General features: G+C 47.5%; 1 protein-coding gene across 1 annotated transcript; it reads left to right on the forward strand.

Annotated features, from left to right (window-relative positions):
• The first annotated feature begins 9,744 nt into the window (after positions 1-9,744).
• On the forward strand, positions 9,745-14,853 carry LOC112626954. The gene is made up of 3 exons (XM_025389369.1): positions 9,745-9,781; positions 12,359-12,775; positions 14,730-14,853. Exons 2-3 carry the CDS (start codon positions 12,359-12,361, stop codon positions 14,775-14,777), a joined length of 465 nt encoding a protein of 154 aa, XP_025245154.1. The 5' UTR covers positions 9,745-9,781; the 3' UTR covers positions 14,778-14,853.
• The last annotated feature ends 5,370 nt before the right edge of the window (positions 14,854-20,223 follow it).

Genomic DNA, 20,223 nt, shown 5'->3' on the forward strand with positions numbered 1-20,223 from the left:
CTCCACCTCCTGGACTCAAGCGATCCTCCTGCCTCAGCCTCCTATGTACCTGGGACCACAGGCTCAAGCCACTGTGCCCAGCTCGTTTTAAAATTTTTTGTAGAGATGCAGGCTCAATACATTGCCCAGGCTAGTCTCAAACTCCTATACTCAAGTGATCCTCTAGTTGCAGCCTCCCAAAGTGCTGAGATTACAGGCATGAGCCACCATGCTTTGCCTCAGATGGACCATTTTAATGCTATGTTGGGGACAAAGAAAAAAAGAAAACAACTCACTTTGACTAAATTGGCCCCAAGCTGATTGAATTCACTGGCTCAATTACATTAATTTTCCTCCCATGGGGCCCAGTTAGGTCTGGGAACATAATTTAGTTGTATTGGAAGATAAAAATATCACGTCTTGCAACCTAATCTGTGGATTGTGAAGCTCACATTCACTTGCCAATTACTGTTTTTGTCTTTTTGTTTTGGACAATATGGCCCTAGCTGGCCTGTAAGTGAGCAAAGGCCCCACTAAAAGCCCCTCTCCCCAGGCTTTATGCCACCAGTTGAGGCTGCAGCTGCCTGATATCTCCCTCTGGAATTTTCCTCATGTCAGAAAAATAAATTCCTGTTTGGCTAAGCCACTGTTGTCAAGTATGTGCTACATGCAGCCAAAAGCAATCCTAACTGAGCAGGGAGGTGACTGGCTCCTCTCTTTCTGCTCTGCCACCCACAGCATGTGGTTTTTGTCCTACTCTTCCCAAGGCGGTTTCGTATTTTATATTGCAAGTCCCTGTGTACCAGGGGCCTCTTGATATTCTCATTCGAGGCAGGAAGACAAGGGTAGAACAAAGAGCAGACACATCAATGAACGCCTTCACTTTTTATTAGGGAACGTCTTTTCCAGAAGGCCTGTCGTGTGTTTCCATTTTTAGCCCATTTGCCTGCACTCGCATGGGCTCTCTGGCTGCAAGGGGGTCTAGATAAGCGAATGTTTCTCACTGCATCCAGGAGAAAATCATGGGAGGGGTTGCGTGGACACTGGGTAAGGAACCAGCAGCACCTACGGGAACTGACCTTGGCCACACAGGACGATGATCAGCTGCTCCCTGGAGTGTGTGGGGGAACTCGGGACTTTTTGCCTGAAGCCTCCTGCAGCTACAGGGGCTTCTGTAGGAGGGATCCTGCCTCTAGATCCCCCTGGGAGACATGGCATAGGTTTCTGCCACTCTGGGATTTCCAAACCCATGAATTGCAAGGAGCGGAAGGAGGGGTCCTCTGTTTCCCTATCCCCACCCCTAGATTCTCCCTGGGAAGGAGGATGGGCAGGGCTGCTTCTCAGAGCAGGAAATCCTGTCATTTGTGACAGGGATGAGCCTACAAGACATTTCATAAAGTAAAATAAATCAGGCCCAGAAAGACAAATATCTCTTGATCTCACATATATGTGGAATCTAAAACAATCAAATTCATAAAAGCACAGAGTAGGATGGTGGTTACCAGAGGCTGGGGGTGGGGGACTGGGGAGATGTTGGTCGAAGGGCACAAAATTTCAGTTCGTCAGGAGGAATCAGTTCCAGAGATCTGTTGTACAATATGGTGACCATAGTTAATAACAACGTATTGTGTTCTTGAAAATCACCGAGATTTTAAGTGTTCTTACCACAAAAAATAAGTGAGGTAACACATATGTTAATTAGTTTAATGTTTTAAAATATACACTTAACTTCAAAAGATCATGTTTTACGTAATACAGCATATACCATTCTTGTCAATTAAAAATGAATAACTAATTAAAAAAAATAAGTGCAAGAAAAATGCAATAAAAGAAAGACACCGTCCTGTCCCAATTCTTCCTTTGTGAAATTTTGCCTGCTTAAATATGAGTACTTAGGCTAGGTGCAGTGGCTAATGCCTATAAACTCAGCACTTTGGGAGGCCGAGGTGGGCAGATCACCCGAGGTCTGGAGTTTGAGACCAGCCTGGCCAACATGGTGAAACTTTGTCTCTACTGAAAATACAAAAACTGGCTGGGTGTGGTGGCATGGGCCTGTAATCCCAGCTACTCAGGAAGCTGAGGCAGGAGAATCGCATGAATCTGGGAGGTGGAGGTTGCAGTGAGCCAAGCCCGCACCACTGCCCTCCAGCCTGGGCAGCAGAGTGAGACTCTGTCTCAAAAAAATAAACAGATAAATATGAATATTTAAGGGATGTTATTTACTGAATTGATTTTTATTTATTTTATTTTATTTTTTAAGCTTTTGTGGGTACATAGTAGGTGTATATATTTATGGGGTACATGAGATATTTTGATGCAGGCAGGCGATTTGTAACAATCACATCAGGGTAACTGGGGTATCCATCCCCTCCAGCATTTATCATTTCTTTGTGTTACAAACATTCCCATTTATACTCTTTTAGTTATTTTTAAATGTGCAATGAATTATTGTTGGCTGTAGTCACCCTGCTGTGCATAAGGATTTTTTAAGCGAATTAATTTATAGACAAACTGTCGATAACGATAGTACCAGTCATAGGTGGGACTGTGAGAAATTAGGACGGGGCACACAAATTATTGAACTTCAACTCTGTTTTTGTCCTTTCAGCTATCATCCCTCCTGTTATATTTGCATCTTCTCTGCACATCTTCACCCCAATGTCTTCCTAGGACTCTCCAATGTGTCTGGCCCTGACCAGGTGGTCTTAAACCCCGGCCCTGGTGTGGCGAGAGGTACATGTAAGGGTATGCTTAAAGTATTTCCTCGGCACAGTTCCTGGTGCAGATTCCCAGCTCCATCATTCTACAGCCCTGGACAAGTCATCGTTTGTCTCAGCTGGATCATCCAGGCTGGTCCCTGGGCATGAAGGCCTAGTGAGGATTCAGTGAGGCCATGGGAGGCCACTGCCTTGTGAACTGGCAGGGCCTCCCTGTGATGGGCCCACAGAGTATGGCGGGTTTTGCTAGACCAGACGCTGGAGCTGTGGGCCTTTTGTTACCTCCCAGTTTGATTAAGTTTCATCTGACACAGTGAACTATGTGCATTTCCTCCTGGGCCCTGTGCTGGCTGGGATAACTGAGGGCCTGCTATGGAAATCCTGGAACCCTGATTTTTGCAGCAGCTGTGAGGTGGATGTACTCTAAAGTAGCGGTCCCCAACCTTTTTGGTACCAGGAACCAGTTTGGTAGAAGACAAGTTTTCCACAGAGAGGGGGAAGGCATGGTTATGGGATGAAACAGTTCCACTTCAGATCATCAGGCATTAGTTAGAGTCTCATAAGGAGCATGAAAACCTAGATCGCATGCACAGTTCACAACAGGGGTTGCACTCCTATGAGAATCTAATGCCCCCACTGACCTGACGAGGGGTGGAGCTCAGGTGGTAATGTTCTCTCGCTGGCTGCTCACCTCTTGCTGTGTGGCCTGGTTCCTAACAGGCCATGAACCAGTGCCAGTCCATGGCCTGGGGGTTGGGGACCCCTGCTATAAAGGCACCAAAAGCTGCTTGCAGGTAAGGAAGAGCATCAACCCCACAGAAAGGCCTGAGGGGCTGCCTTTGAACTTTCTCTGTGTGTGGGTAAGGACAAAGGCTAGCATATATTGTGGAATGAAAAAAGCAAGTTTCAGTACAAGTTTCCCTTAAGTAAAATGAGTTCTATTCATCCATGTCTACAGATGTACGTGGACACAGGGGCAGGCCTGGAGCCACATTCACCAAACCAGAAGGGATACGCATAATCAGTGCACCTTCCCAGAGTGCAGATATCCTCTGTCACCTGCATGTTCTTGCCATATCTGATTATGACCTGTAATACAGATATTTAAACAGACTGATCTTTTTATTTAAAAAAATCTACTCACTCTTGTCCCAAACAAAAGCATCTGAAAAATCATGGCTTAGATGTTGTATTAGTCCATTTTCACACTGCTGTAAAGATACTACCTGAGACTGGGCAATTTATAAACAAGAAGTTTAATTGACTCACAGTTCCACATGGCTGGGGAGGCCTCAGGAAACTTACAATCATGGAGGAAGGTGAAGGGAAGTAGGCACCTTCTTCACATGGTGGCAGGAGAGAGAGAGCGTGCAAGGAAAGCTGCTATTTTTAAAACCATCAGATCTCGTCAGAACTTCCTCACTATCACAAGAAAAGAATGGGGGAAACCACCCCCATCATCCAATTACCTCCCACCAGGTTCCTCCCTCAACATGTGGGGATTACAATTCAAGATTATATTTGGGTGGGGACACAGAACCAAACCATATCAGATGTAGTAACTGTATTTTTTCTAACACATATTACATTAATTTTCTACTAAAATAAAAACAGTTTGCCTGTGTGTCATCTAAAATCATTTTTCATATAGTGCTTTTGGACAACTGGCGAAGTGATTAAACACTTCACTTCGGAGTCTGACTACCAAAATTTGAATTCCAGCCCTTCCATTTGCTACTGTCTATTACTCAATAAATTCGTACCCTCTTTAAGCCTCATTTTCTTATCTTTACATAGGGATGATCATTGGTACCTATCTGATAAGATTATTAATAAGAAATAAAATAATCAATGAAGAATGACTAGTGTAGTTTCTGGCACAGAGTAACCACTCCAATAAATAAGACAGTTAAACGCTGGTTATTAGGGACTTCTGCCTGTAGTCACAGTGAGGTAACTGGTACTAGACTTGCCCTCCCACTATAAGCAACAAGAAAACTGAATAAAATAAGAAACCACTATTTAAAGATGATGGAAAACAGAAAACACAGGACAATGATCCAAGGAGAAAGAGAACCAATGAGGGAAGCCCTAAAATTACCTCAGCTTTCAACCTGAAGACATTCTTTAGAATGTAACAGTGTATTTGTCAATTTCACTGTACACAATTGATCTCAATAAAACCGACTAAAAAAGAGAGACATAAAAATCCCAAAATATTTAGAGATAAATTTAACGTAAATTTATATGAACGTGCAAAAGACCTAGAATGTATTTTTGTTTATATTGTAAAAATATAAAAATGTATTTTAGAAAGAGCAAAGTTGGCAGACTATCCTAGCTATCAAGGAATGTAGTAAATTTATGGCAGTAGTGCTCAACAGGGCCAATCTCCCTCCCCTCAGGGAACATTTGGCAAAGTTGGGAGACATTCTTTATTGTCACTACTCTGGAGGGAGGAGAGCAGTATGATATTGGTATCTAGTGGGCAGAGGCCAGAGATGCTGCTAAACAACCAACAGTGCATGGGACAATGCCCTGAAACAAAGAATTATCTGGCTCAAAGTATCAATAGTGCCAAGGCTGAGAAACTGTGATCCACAATAAGGCAGTGAGTAGAGATCAATGGAACAGAACAGATAATCCGGGTATGAATCCACATATATATACTGATTTTTGACAAATATGCCAATGTGTATCAATGAGAGAAAGAAAAGTCTTTTCAGCCAGTGATGCACAATAGCTATCCAAATGGAAAATATAGATAACTCTTGCTCCCCAACTCAAATAGCATCAATGAACTCAAATGGAATCACAGGCCTAAATATAAAAGCTGAGGCTATAGAACTTGAAAAATAAGGTGAGAAGAAATGTTCACAATCTTATGGTAGGCAAAGATTTCTTAGGATACAAAAAGCACAAATGAAAAAATTAATAAACAGATTTCATCACAATTTAAAATTTCTGTTTCCTAGAAAGACCGTGTTAATAAAATAAAAAGTCAAGGCACAACCTGGGAGAAAACATTCACAATACCTATTTCTGACAAAGAACTTGTATCCAGCATACACAAAAAGCTCTTCCAATTCAACAGTAAGACAAACAATCTTATAAGAAGTGGGCAAAATGAAGATCATAGCGTGATAGGATAAGTTCACTATGGCCCATTCTTCCCACTTACTCTACCAAAAAGTCTACACAAAATGCAAAAACTAGCTACCCGAGAACTCTAAAAAGTAAACAAGAACATTGTGGAGGAGAGGCAAAATTATTTGGACTTGAGACAGTGATTCATGCAGGGGAGAGTTTCCCAGGTTTGTTCTCTCTCTCTCTTTTTTTTTTCTCTCTCTCTCTCTGTCTCTGTCTCTCTCTCTCTTTCTCTGTTTCTGTTTCTCTCTCTCTCTGTTTCTATTTCTTTCTCTCTCAGCTTTGCCCAGAAAGCACACTCTAATTACACTACAGCAATGCAGTGGTGGCAAAAGGATGGCTACTCTAGAAGAAATGCAGTATTTCTGGTCAAATGAACCAGGATAGAGACCACAGAAGGAAACAAAGCATGAGGACATCCAGGAAGGAAGGTAGCCAGAAAAGCAGTCCTCTAATTCTGTGAATAAATGCCTACAAGTCTCAGCCTAACTCCTGAATTATGCATGAGTGGGATAGACCTAAACCAGAATAGAAAAGCTTTCAAAAAGAACCAAACTAAGATTTAAACCATGCGCACACATCTTTTTATCCTAATTGCTAAATAATGCATGCAAAAAACAGACCCAAATGAATACTGCAAAGGCTTAGAGAACTGAGATTTGCACCACTGTATACTAAAGGCAAGACAGAACTTGCAGCTCAAACCTAACTAAATTGATTTCCGGATAAAGCTAAAACATCAGCTCTCTACGGAGGATTATGTACCTGACCCAAAGTCTACATAAAATGATATTCAAAATGTCTAGGACAATCTAAAATTACCCAACATACAAATAACCAGAAAAATGTGAACAATTCTCAAGGAAAAGAAATTAATGTCAATCCCAAGGTGGGCCATGTGTTGGAATTATCATCAAAGACTTCAAAATGCTATTATGAGTATGTTCTGTGAGGTTAAGAAAAACACATTTGGCACAAATAAAAAGAAGTTCTCAATAGAGAAATAGCAACTGTAAAAAAATAACCAAATGAAAATGTTAGAACTGAAAAATACAAAATCTGAAAAAAAAATTTCACTGGATGATTTCAGTAGCAGAATGGTGATGTCAATTGGAAAGAGTCTGTGAGCTTAAAGATAGATACATGTGATTTACACAAATCTGAAGAACACAGAGAAAAGGTTAAGACATAAATGAGCAGAGTCTCAGGGATCCATGGAAAAACGTAAAAAAATTTAACATACATGACATTAGAGTCCCAGAAGGGGAGGAGAAATAGGCTGGAAAAAACATACTTGACAAAATAAAGACCTAAATCTTCCTAAATGTGGTGAAAAATGTAAATCAATGTACTTAAGAGGCTCTGTAAACCCCAGAAAGGGTAAGGTCAATGAAAACCATGCCTAGACACATTATAAAGGGCTGAAAACCTTATCTATTACCACTTACAAAGGTTAAACAAAAACATCTTCAAAACAGCTAGAGAAGAATGGCACACTACATACAGTAGAATAACAACAGGAATATATCCATGCAGTGGAATAGTGCTCAACAAAACAGGAACAAACTATTGATTCATGCAACAGCATAGATTAATCTCAATAGCATTATGCTAAGAGAAATCATACAAAAGCTACACTTTGGATTCCATTTGTATAAAATTCTAGAAAATGTAAAATAAGAGAGCAGATCAATGGTTGTCTGTGGATGGGAATGGAGGGAAGATGGATTATAAAAGCAAATGAGAAAAATTTGGGGGTTGATATAAATATTTGTTATCCTGACCATGGTGATAGTTTCTGAGGTGTGTACATATGTGAAAATTGATCAAATTGTACACTTTAAATCTATGTAGCTTATTGTACTTTAATTATAACAATAAAGTTATTAAAATGAGAAAAGATGTAAACCCTTAAATGAAAATATACAAATGGCAGTATGCACATAGAAGAAATGCTCAACATCATTAGTCATCAAGAAAATGCAAATTAAAACCAGAATGGTATCTATACACCCACGAGAATGGCAAAAGTTAAAAAGTGGTGGTAAGAATGTGAAGAAACTGGGACATTTCCCAACATTACTGTTGGGAATGTAAAATGAATGTATCATTTGATATTCCATAAAATGGAAACAGTTTGGCAGTTTCTTATTTAGTTAAACATACACTTAAGATAGGATTGAACTACTCAAATCCTAGCTATTTACCTAAGAAGAATGAAAACTATACCCACTCAAAGACTTGTATGTAACTATTTCTAGCAGCACTATTCACAATGGAAACAACTAGACTGTATACACAGAAGGCTAGATAAGCAAATTGTGTTACACCACGTAACAGTATTACTACTACTCCTCAATAAAAGGGAGCAAACTATACCACAAAAAAGATGAATCTTAAAAACATAGTGCTGAGTATTAGAAGCTCACTAGGCACAAAAGAACATGTACTGTGTGATTCCATATATTCTAGAATAGGGAAAATGAATCTATAGTATCAAAAAGCACATCAGTGGTTGCTTGGAGTTGGGAAGCAAGAGACCGGATTACCTGAAAAGAGGCATTTCTATATATTAATTCCAAGGTTGTTATTTGATGTATAAATTCATGAACAGTATACTTTGTGGTGTATGTAAATTAGACCTCAATGAAGTTGAGTTTTTAAAAGGTGATAACATAACATGAATTAAATTTATATAAAACTAAAGAGATCAAAATAATATGATGTTGGTACAAAGAGAGACAAAGCGATGGATACAAAAATAAATTATAAAAGTGAACTTAAGTTTGCAATAGTTAAGAATTTAGAATGTGTCTATTTTGGTATTTCAAATCAGGTTAGGGAAAAATAATTTATTCTTAAATGATGTTGACTCAAGTGACTCAACAAAATAAAACAAAATTAGAGGCTTATCTATTACCACTTACAAAAACTAAATTTGATATGGATTAAAGAGTTAAGTCTATACAAAAGAAAATGACCCAGCAGTAGAGGGGCACCAGGGTCTAAGGGCACAGAGTAGAGAGATGCGGGAGCCTTGCCTGAGCCTGGAGAACCCAGCTGGGTCACTCCTGGCTTGGACTCCAGCCCTGGGGAAGCGTGAAGTCCTGGAGATGTCTCAGCCTTGTGACCATCAGTGGCATTCCAAGGCTCTCTTGCCTCAAGCCCTAAGGCTAGAAACTAACTGGAGCCCCTTTTTCAGGCTGGTTCACCTTCCTGTCTTGGCACTGAGGCTCAACTCTCCAGTCTGCAAAATGGCATGACAGTGGTGGACTTCCTGACTTGAAGATTTGTGGAGAGGACCACATGACACACCACATGAGAACTGCCCTGGCAGTAGTTGATACTTAGGAGCACCAAGCCTGGGAGAGGAGATGGGGACATTGGCTCTGTGGGAAAAAGCAGATGTCCTACATCATCAGCCCTCCCATGACTGCTCCACTTGTCTTGTGTCCTGCCACCAAGTGACTGGGGAAGAGCCACAGAGGAGAGGCAGCTGAAAGTGAGTGACAAGGGCAGAGACTGGTGTCTTGGCCCCACCCTGAGCGAACTGAGGCACCACCGAGAGGAGCAGCCCATGCAGCTCACTCCAGTTTCCTGGACTTGGTGGAACAGATCCTTGGGCCCTTCCTGACCATCTACTGGAGGCGCTGAGTCACTCTCACAGTCTCTGGGCAGAAGTCCCAGGTGAGCTCACTGGCCCCTAGTGATGAAGAACTTATCAGAGTCCAGAAGATGTTTGCATTCTCTTTGTTTCCCCTGAGTCACCTGGGAAGATGTGGATTAAGCTGAATTAAGAGACAGGTGATGATCACAGGTGTTGGGTGCTTGGGTAGAGTCTCCATGGTAACAGAGCCATCTGGCTTTCTTGCCTGGCACCAGGCCTTATGACTTCATGATGGAATCTTTTCTCAGCAGGCAGCAGGGGATTTGCCAGGGTAAAGAGGAGGCTGGGAGGGAGAGGCCTGCCGAGGGAGGCTTTGTCTTTTCAGCCAGAGTTTTACGATTAGGCTTCATCGTGTCACGATGCGGTGCTACTGCTGACCCCAAAACAGGACGCCGGAAGTGGTGCTCACTGGAGACTGTGAGTGGCATTATACACCTGCCATCTTGCTGAGGCCTCCCAGGGGAGCTCAGAGGACACCTGGCCTCCTTCAATCCAGGACTCACTGTTGAAGCGGAGCTGGGGCCCTGGCAGGAAAGAATGAGCTGTGGGAGGGCCGCTGGTCCACCACAGGGAGAGTGTGTGCTGTCCAGTGCCCACTGGGTGGCAGGAAGTGTAGGGCCTTAGGTGAGCCCCCCACAGAATGAATCTTGGCCATGGCAATGGGCCTTCTCCCCAAGCTGCTCGCAGGGTAGTACTGGGAGAGCCTTCAAGTGTGTGTCATATCCCTTTATCCCCACAAATGAGCCATCCAGCAAACCTACATGTGTTAGTGTCTTAGGGCTGCCAGAAGAAATTAACACAAACTTGGTAGCTTAAAACAACACACATTTATTCTCTCACAGTTCTGAAGGCCAAAATTTCAAAATCAAGGTGCTGGCAGGATTGTTTTCTTCTTGGGGTCTCAGCAGGGAATCTGTTCCTTCGTGCCTCCCTCCTAGCTTCCTGTGATGATGCAATTCTTGATGTGCTTTGGTTTGTGGCAGCATCATTCCAATTGCTTCCTCCGTCATCACATGACATTCCCCCTGTGTGTCTGTGTCCAAATTTCCCTCATCTTATAGGGACAAGTCATTGGATTTAGGGCCCACCCTGACCCAGTGTGACCTCATATTAACTTGGTTGCATCTGCCAAGATCCCATTTCCAAATAAGGTCACATCCACAAGTGCCAGGGCTTAAGACTTGAACATGTCTTATGGGGGCACACAACAACATATAATTCACAGTGAACTGAGCACAGGCTTCAGAGTGGGTCAAACCTGGGTGCTGCCATTTAGCCTGTCCTGTCTCCTTGGCACAGTGAGGTTGGAAAGGCAAGTCTATCCCAGTGGGCTTCCTAAGGATTACCTGAGAGAGAGGACCACAGAGCTCTACGGAGTGTTCAGGAGTTGTAGAAACTCAGCAAAGATGGCCCTGAGCTGGGTCTCTGGGACTTGGAGGAGGGGGCCTGGTTCCTGCTCACCAGAATCTGGCAGTCTGTGGGCCAGTAGGCACTTACCAAGGGGTCCGGCTAAGGACAGGGACCTCAGTGGTCAGGCTGCCTGCAGGGAGTTGGGGGAGAGCATGGACCACAGGAGCATGTGTCAGGGGCAGGGACTCAAGGCCTAAGGGCTAGGGTGGGAGTCAGGAAGGCTGGGGGCTAAGCCACCTAGGTTCTTCCATGGGACTGGAGTCCACAAGTGGAACAGCCTGCGGGCTGTCTTAGGATCAAAGGGGCCCCCTGCCATGTTCCTGATGGGCTCCGGGTCTAGCACAGTCAACATGGGAATGAGCTGGCTTTTCACTACCCGGTACTCTGGGCCACGTGTCCCCTCTGGGCCTGGGAAGTAATTCCTCATTCTGCTTCTCCACCCTCTCCCCAAGATGTGACTTCTCCCTCCTATCACCGTGGAGTCTGATAAAGACTTCGTTCCTGGCCAAGGTGTTCTCTTTTTGTCTACCTCTTTCCTTCCCTCCCACCCTTCTTTCCTTTCTTCCAATACTTGGTGTCTACCATATGCCAGGGTTTTTCTAGGCCTTTGGGGCACAGAAATGATCTAGACAGATGGGCCTTGCCTCAGTGGAATTTGTAACTAACAGGATGAGAGACATTAATCAAGAAACCACACAGTCAAATATTTCACAGCAGAGGAACAGGTGCTCTGAATGAGGGGTATGAGGGTGGCGGCAGTCATGAAGAAGGTGATGCCACTAAGCCGGGGACATAAGGGAAGTGACCTTAGTCAAGTGCTGAGGAAGTCACCACCTAGGAGAAGGGAGAGGGAAGAGACTCTGGGCAGGAACATTAGCCCATGCAGAGCCCCTGTGGCGGGAGGATGCTTGGCAAGGAGATGGACCAAGAGAAGGCCTGTGTAGCTGGAGTGGACAGAGTGAAGGGAATATGAGTTGGACTGAGAGCCAGCAGACTAATTGAAAAAGTGTCAATTGAATGCCTATTATGAACGAGAGGCACCAGACAGATAAGACAGATAAGACCACCCCACACATGAAGCAGGCGGACCACACACCCCAACAAGAGCATTCCAGTGATGAAATGATCTGGAGTCACCCTGCAGGGGGGTTGGGACTGGGAAGGCTCTTCTGAGCTGAGAGTCCAGGAGCAGATCTTGGCACAGATTCTAAGGGAAGGCCAAGTTTGGTGTGACTTAAGAATGGCAAGAAGGCCTGTGTGCTTGAACAATCTAACCATGGTTGAGGCCCACTGCTGGTTTTTCACAGAGGAGAGCCACGGTCAGGTTTGGGCTTTGTAAGACCCCTCTAGCCTCCAATGTAGGCAGGGACTGGGGACAGAGCTGGTGTGGTTAGGAATTCAGGGTGCAGTAACAGATGGAATGTCCTTCTCTTCTCAGATGTCTCAGAAGAACTGTGAGGATGAATCTGGAGCCCCAACCTCTCCTAGCCTCCTGGAGGAGGGTGACCCAGGGCCCCTGTCCTCCCAACAGCAGGCCACCAGTTCAAGGGACAAGAAGCCCCTAAGCTCCCTCCACCTTTCACATAGGGCCCAGGTGGCCTTGGAGTACCTGCCTTTCTTCTGTACCTATGGGTACCTCCTGGCAGAGGAGGGGTTGGACCTGCAGCCCGAGACACCGCTCCAGGAGGACTCAGAACTGCTCAGTGGGTTCTTCCCTTACTACCGCTCTGAGGAGGAGAGTTTGCCCAGCATGGCCCTTCCTGGCTGGTCACATAGGGGCTCCCAAGATGCGCCCACTGAGAGGGAGGCACAGGCTGGCTGCTTCTGCAGGACAACAGTCAGGGACGAATGCTCTGTGAGTTGAGGAGGCCATAGAGGGTTGGGGGAGCAGCACTAGGCCCCCACATCCTTCAAACCTGGGGCCCAGACTCTAACATGCCCATGGACAGGCCCCTCTCAGGGCTGCTGGGGCTCTTGGAGAAAGGTGTCACTGGTTGGGAGTACAGAGACTACAGAAAGACTGTCCTGTTCAAGCCCAGCTTGACCACCTGCTAGGAGAGCGGCCTTATAAGAGAGTGGTTTCCTTATAAAAGAGAGAACAACTGGCCGGGCGTGGTGACTCACGCCTGTAATCCTAGCACTTTGGGAGGCCGAGGCGGGTGGATTACGAGGTCAGGAGATCGAGACCATCCTGGCTAATGCAGTGAAACCCCGTCTCTACTAAAGAATACAAAAAATTAGCTGAGCGTAGTGGCGAGCACCTATAGTCCCAGCTACTTGGGAGGCTAAGGCAGGAGAATGGCGTGAACCCAGGAGGCTGAGGTTGCAGTGAGCCGAGATTGCGCCACTGCACTCCAGCCTGGGTGACAGAGTGAGACTCCATCTCAAAAAAAAAAAAAAAAAAAAAAAAAGAGAACAACAGCAGCAACAATAGAGCCATTGTGAGAATTATATACAACCACATACCTAAAGTGCTAAGCATGATGGTGAGCTCACAGAAATATTAATTTGGTCCTTAGGACTTGCTAGGCTCTCAGACAAATGTTTCACTAGCATCATCTCATTTAATCCCAATAGTAATCCTATAAGATAAGCAGTACTATTATTCCCATTTTATGAATGAGAAAACAAGTCTCAGAGAAGTTAAGTAACTTGACCAAGGGCACACAGCTAGCAAGTAGCAAACCTGGGATTTGACCCGAAGCCTGTGATCTATAACATTCCTAATCACCACCATGCAGCTGGGCACTGTGGCCCATGACTGCAAAGACAGAGGAGGCAAATCTGGTGGGTTTTAATCCCAGACACACCCTTCCCAGCAGGGTGCCCTTGGATGGGTGAGTGATATCGCTGAGTGCTTCCTGGGTTGCAGAGCAGACATGGACCTGCCCTCTTCTAGGACTGCCACTGTGGTGTTGCAGGCACAGGCTGGTCCTGGGTATCTGGGCCTGAACCTGGGAGGTGGGCTTGCATCAGGCTGACCCTCTTATTCCTTCATACCCAGGCTGCCTCGGCACACTCAGACCTCATCTCTGGGTCCTCACACCCACTGGCCTGCTGCCCCATCCTGCAGGTCTCGGCAGCGTTCGCCCATGACAGTGATCAGGATGCCCCTCTCTCCAGGAACCATGGTCTTTATGCCTCAGGATTCGTGCATTACTACAGAACCGCTGAAGAGGGGCTGCACACTAGCCCAGGGCCTCCTGCCTCTCCATCTGGGAGCTAGGGACCCTCAGGGGCTGCCCAGGGCTGGTGCGGTCATACCGCGGGGATGCCGGAGCTGGCTGCAGCGGAAGCCACTGGAGAGCAGGCCCCCAGCACCCACTGAACATCAAGGGACGAAGGTGATTGGGGGTAGGCTCCCAGAAGTCAGTTTGCCCTGGGACCAGAGCTGGCCTGGGACCTTGGCCCTCAGGCCTGTATTCTCTCTGTCTCAGTGCCCATGACCGTGGATGAGGGGCATCCTACCCCCTTGCCCAGCAGAGCCGGCAGGAAGAACCCAACCCTCGGCAGATTCTCCCAGCCCCTCTCAGCCCACCAGGCTGCTCCCTGCCAGCATGAGCTGTCCCATCCTACAGGCCTGGGGTTTGCCTTTCTCCTCAAGGGGCAGAGGGGAGAAACTCAGCCTGTGCCCCACGTTCAGCCACTCCACCCCCAGGGAGAGACCCATCCTGCCCCAGGCTGCCACCTTCCTGTTCTCCTAGCTGGAAAAACTGCCATGTGAGAATTGAACAGCCACACCAAAAGTGGCTTTGCAGAGAAGTGGCCATCTGGTCCGGGACTCTGACCTCAGACCATTCCTTTTGTAGCCCGTCCCAAGCTCAGACAGAGGGAGCAGGAGCCATCTGAACAACTGAAGGGTGCAGACAGCCAGAAGCTGGTTTTGTAAATAAATCGTGCACCTTGAAGCTGGTAAATTAATTGGATGCTTTGGAGTAATACTTTCAGCTTCAATTTATTAAGCATTTACTTTGTAGTAGGTACTTTACAGAGATCATCTTCTTAATCGTAGACACTGGTGTCATCTCCATTCTACAGCTGAGTAAATAGGCTAAGAGATGTTAAGTAGGGTGCCTGAGCTCACACAGCTAGCAAACAGCCAGGAAGAGTGGATCTGGGATTTACACCAGCTCCGTCTGACCCTGGGTCAAGTACTTAAGCACCTCCTTGCTACATTCTTCCTCAGTGGGTCTATGCGTAGCAAGAAATGAGCCAGGTGCTCCCCTACACCCAGGCCTCTGCTAGACCCATGTTGCTGTCTCTTTTTCCTCATTGCCTCTGTACCTTTCCTTTCCCTTCCCCTGCCCTTGGGTAGAGCAGGTGAGGAAGGTGACTCTGCATGTGTCTGCCAGGCCCTACCTCCTTGGACTGTGTGGACCTGTTTTCTGGTGCTCCAGCCCCACCTCCAACCCCAGGCTCACCTGGCACATGGCTGAAGCACACTGAGATTTTGAGAGTATGTGCTCATCCCACCTACTCCGGGGCCAGACACTTAGATGCTGGTTCCTGCTTGAAACTCCTTTAGCACCAGCCACACTGGTGTGACCCACGTTCACAGCCTCTCTGTCCCGTGGCGCTGGTTTTGTGTCTCCTCCCTGGGTGTGGGTTCTTTGTTTGCTTTGGCACTCACACACCTCTGACCACTGGATCCCCACTCCTCCATCCAATGGCTGCTTGTCTGGAATGCCCTCACCTGCTCCCCGTGCTTCCTGAGGATGAGGACCTTGAGAAGGAGAGAGAAATCAACTGGTCACACTGAGTTACATCAAAGAAATTCTTTTTAGAAAATCTGGTTTTTACTATTTCCAAGGCACTCCTATGACTTCCCGTTGGGTTTAGGGATTTGGGGTTTGGAGTATGATGGGAGTATGAAGAAATAAAGTTGCCCTTGCCAGGAAGACTTGTTGGCTTTATTCTTGGGGTGAGGCAATTGGACTGTTCCCTTTATTTTCCAAGGGCTGGAAAACTTTTCCCGACTCCCCTTGCATTCTCCCACCTGGTGCTGCTCAGGAGGTTCCCTCTGCCTCTGTCCCCTTCTCCACTGCTCACAACTTAGCTTGTCTTTTTAGTTTAGGGCCTCATCGAGGAGCTGGCATCTGTGGGCCCTCACTGCCCCCAAAGGAATAGACAGGTTGGGAGGTATCTATGTGTATGGTACAAACTGGGGCCACTCTCTCCTTGTGCAGCCCAAGCGGGGTCTGAGCCATGTTCCCTCCTCTCTTCCCGTGTGGTGTGCCATCCAGACCCAAGTAGGGCTGAGAGCCCTGCAACAGCCTGTCAGCAACCCCTTGGCGAGCTGGAGGTACCTTCCCTGCACATCAGGCTTAAGAGACCCTCTAGAGGTTTTCCATGCTGCAGAGCTCTCTTAAGGGAGTAGTTTGCAGGAAAGATTTGGTGCAAAAGAGATCCCAGATAAAGGGCTGGCTCAGCTGGAAGGGCAGTTTGCTTCTGGCCCACCTGCTGGCCTTGGCTTGGAGCTGTCCATGTGCTAACACAGACGTGAACACTCAGGACACACAGGCCATAACGATGGTGAGGTTTGACTTGCTGAGTGTGTCACCGCGTGCCAGTCATGGTGCTGAGCACTTGACATGCATTGACTCACTGAGCGTGAGTTAAGTGCAGCCTGAGTCAGGTACAGTTATCACTCCCATCTTACAGAGGAGGATGTCTGGGCACAGTGGATTAAATGGCCCAGTGAGCTCCTGCTGGGGGAGGCTGAACTGCCTGCTCTCAAGTGCTGAGGGGGATCATAGCCCTTCTGAGGAGCTGGACAGGCACAGGCTTCAACTTCCCAAGGGCAAGCCCACCAGGTCCCTGCAGAGAAAAATGCTGATTGCAAGGAGCCTGAGCCAGCCTCAGCATGGGCTATGGAGGTTTGTCCAGGTGAGATACAGCTGGCCCCAGAGATGGGCCTTTCATCCACTCGCCGAGTAGCAGCAGGACTAAGGACTGCCTCTAGCCTGTAGATGCCACTGCCCACAGAATCATGGCCCAGCCCCTTTCCTTGACATTCAGGGTCCTCAGGAGCCAGACTCCAAGCCTTCCAACTGCCCCTCCCACAGCCATGGGGGCTTTGGGTGAGCAAAACTCTTCCTGACTCCCCTTGCATTTTCTCACCTAGCACTGCTCAGGCAGTTCCCTCTGCCTCTGCGCCCTTCTCCACTGCTCACAACTTAGCTTTTCTTTTTAGTTCCAGCTCAAATGCTGTTCCTTCCCAAGACTTCTGGGTCTGCCCTCCACATTTCCTGTGGTCCTGCCTGGCCTGTATTTGAGGTCAGACCTGATGTGAGGTTTATGGGTCTCCCCCAGCCCAGCAGCTGATGTCTGATGAGTGCATGACAGAGGAGACCACCATGTGGCAGAAGATGGAGTAGGCTGTCCGCAAACACTGACTCTTCTGTCACCGTCAGCAGCCAAACTCCTCCGAGTTCCAGGAAGTTTAGCACATAGCAGGTGCTTAGCCAGGCTTTCAGATGGGACCTTGACAGCAGCAGGCAGCAGTGGCTCCTCCTACATTCCCACAGAAACCCCTTGATTCCAAACCTCTCCAACCTGGGCTATCTGGTCCCCTGACCTGCCTAGCCTTCAGTCAGACAGACAGCAGCATTTCCTATTCTCAGACGTCCACAGAGCCAGCCTCAACCCGCAGGTTGACTCTGATGGAAAAGAACACATATGATTTTCAAGCTGGTATCAGATATCACCATGGTCCAGAGTTTCAGACTTCTGTGGACCCACAGGACCCTGTCAGGGAAGAAAGGATGGAGGGCAGCCCAGGGCACTGGGATGGTATTGGGGGAAGGGATGTTTTCCCCCTGATTCAACTGTTGCAGGAGTCCTATGAATACGACACAGTTGGACAGTGTTAGTACTATGACACTGATAGTGGAGAACCTGAGGCAGAGAAGTTAGGGCATTTATGCAGAGGGGTGGGGGTGGGGGCAAGGGTCCTTGGGAAAGTCACTTCTACTTCCCGAGTCTTGGCCAGGAGGCAGCACTTTTTTTTAATAGCATGGACCCTGGAGTCAAACAGCAGGTGTGACTTCATCGTCCTCCACTGACTGCTGTGTGGCTTTAGAGAAACTGCTTGACCTCCCTGGGCCTCATTCTTCTCACCTACCCAAGGAGGACTTGCCTCAGAGAATTTAATAAGATGGTGTAAACAAAGCATGCAGCACTGGGCCAGCTCGGAGCCCTGAAGTGGAAGAAAGCCTGGGACATTCAAGGCTTCGACAGATCTACACAGGTAAAGAGACTGGGGTGTTGCCTCCCATCCAAGCACACAGCACCCAAACACCTCAGATGGGTTCTCATCAAGCCTCTCAGAGGTTTGCTCTGACACCTCAGACTCCCCTCTGAGCCTCCTGGGCCAGCATCTCCTCCATGGCCCACACAAATACTGAGTGTGGCTCTCTCCAGCCAGTGCCAGGGAAACCGGGCCAGGAAGCTATCCAGAATGGGCAGCCACGCTTGTCTTCTCCGCCCGAGAGCCTCAAGTGCTGTGCATCAGCGCCCTCTCCTGGCGCACCTTGATGAGACCTCCGCAGCCAATATCTCTGTGGCCAAGAATCTCAGACTTCTGCAGACACCACCTAGGAGGGGATCGTCCTTACCTTCCAAAAGATAGAGGAAGAATTAAGGCCTGGACTTTCCCAAGATGCCCAGAGAGGCAGCAGCAACACTGGGACCAGAGCCCAGGCAGCCCAGCCTTCCCACCAGCTGCTTCACCCCCTCACTTCACAGCCACTTGCCTCTGTTTCTTGACTGCCAGCTTCAAGCTGAATAGGTGATGGGCCACATTGAGTCTGCACATGCTTTGCACATACCTTCTCAAAGTGCCATCAACAAAGGAAGAAATCCTGCTCTCAATGAGAAGCTCGAAAATCGTGTGCTCCTTTTCCTTCCCATCAGAGTCAGGGAGGGGGCTCAGAGCTCCTGTTGTCTGAGGCCAGTGCAGGAATGATGCAGCGGGGGCAAACGCTCAAAGAAGAAAGACAGCACAAACCTGCGGTCCCGTTTCATTAATCCTTTGAACTCAGTCCTGAGTAATTGTTGTCTGCCTGCTCTGTGGCAGAGCCCGAGAATGTCATGGTGGCAGATAGGTCAGACAGGTCTTATCTATCTTCCTGCAGCAACCAAGCATTGCACAAGGACTGAGCGGCATGGTGAGAGTTGGAAAAAGAAGCAGAGGTGCCTTGAGAGAGGGCAACGAGGTCTTGACCTCCCGTGAGGGGACTGGGGAGGCCTCCTCATGCAGAAGATGCTTCGGCATAGATCTGAAGGAGGTAGGAGTTGGCTATGAGAAGGGCAGGGAGAGGGAGCTGCAGGCAGAGGGAGTGGTCAGTGCGAAAGCTCTGTGGGGAAATGTGGCTGGTACCTTTGAGGGCCTGAAAGAAGCCGGGCTTCTGTGATGCTCCAGGAAAGGCCAGGGGGAATCCTCATACCCGGGAGTGATGTGGCCATCTCTTCAGCTCTGTCTTGTACCCAGACACCCTCCTTGTCTGCCAGCCACCGGCAGGACCTTCAGACTTTTCCCCATATCTCCCCATTTAAGGCCCAGCTGACTGAGCAGTGACTACCCACCAGGACTGTGCCAGGCTCTGCAGGTCCAGTGCAGAATGAGGCAGTACCCTATTCTCAGTGGACTCACAGTCTGGATGGGAAGACAGATTATCAACCGTTGAGTCTGACAGCAGTGATACAGATATGCTCAGAATATTCAGAAACACAGATGAGAGCTAGCAGATCCCGTGTGGCATAGGGTGATGAGGAAGGCCTTCAAGGAAGGCCTGTCAGGAGAAGCGACAGCTGAGCTGAGTCTTAAGAAGCGGGCAGGGGTCAGCCAGGGGAGAAGGAGGGAGAAAGTGTTCCCCGCAAGGGGATAGCACATGCACAGTCACACACATGCACAGAATGTGGGACATTGAGGTGAGAACTGGAAAGGTAGCCAGACCCAGTCTCACAGAGCTACACACAACACACTGGGAAACTGGAATTTATGCTCAAGATCACAGAAAGTCATCAAAGGTCACTAAACTGAGCAGATTCAAGATTTCAGAAGCTCACTGGGACAGCAGCTGGAGGGTGGATATAGGACTGGGGCAGAGGAACCCAGGAACCCGTGTCCACTGTGATCCAGGCAGGGCAGTGGCACAGGCCTGGGCTGAGCCACATTCGGAGACACCAGTGAGGTCTGGGTGTCATTGAGGGGATAGACACTCAGGACTTTGTGGCTGGTGGGATAAGACCTTGGGAGAGAGGAATGGAGGATGGCATCCAAGGTTCTGTTTTGGGTGGCCA

The sequence above is a fragment of the Theropithecus gelada genome, chromosome 6, assembly GCF_003255815.1.
Source record: "Theropithecus gelada isolate Dixy chromosome 6, Tgel_1.0, whole genome shotgun sequence".
In the NCBI taxonomy this organism is placed as follows: domain Eukaryota; kingdom Metazoa; phylum Chordata; class Mammalia; order Primates; family Cercopithecidae; genus Theropithecus; species Theropithecus gelada.

What these genes read in the sequence shown, in the direction of transcription:
- LOC112626954 (XM_025389369.1), top strand. Translation starts at nt 12,359, where the DNA reads ATGTCTCAGAAGAACTGTGAGGATGAATCTGGAGCCCCAACCTCTCCT. An exon ending in CAGTCAGGGACGAATGCTCT is followed by an intron (nt 12,776 to 14,729) that starts GTGAGTTGAGGA and finishes TTCCTTTTGTAG; the next exon opens with CCCGTCCCAAGCTCAGACAG.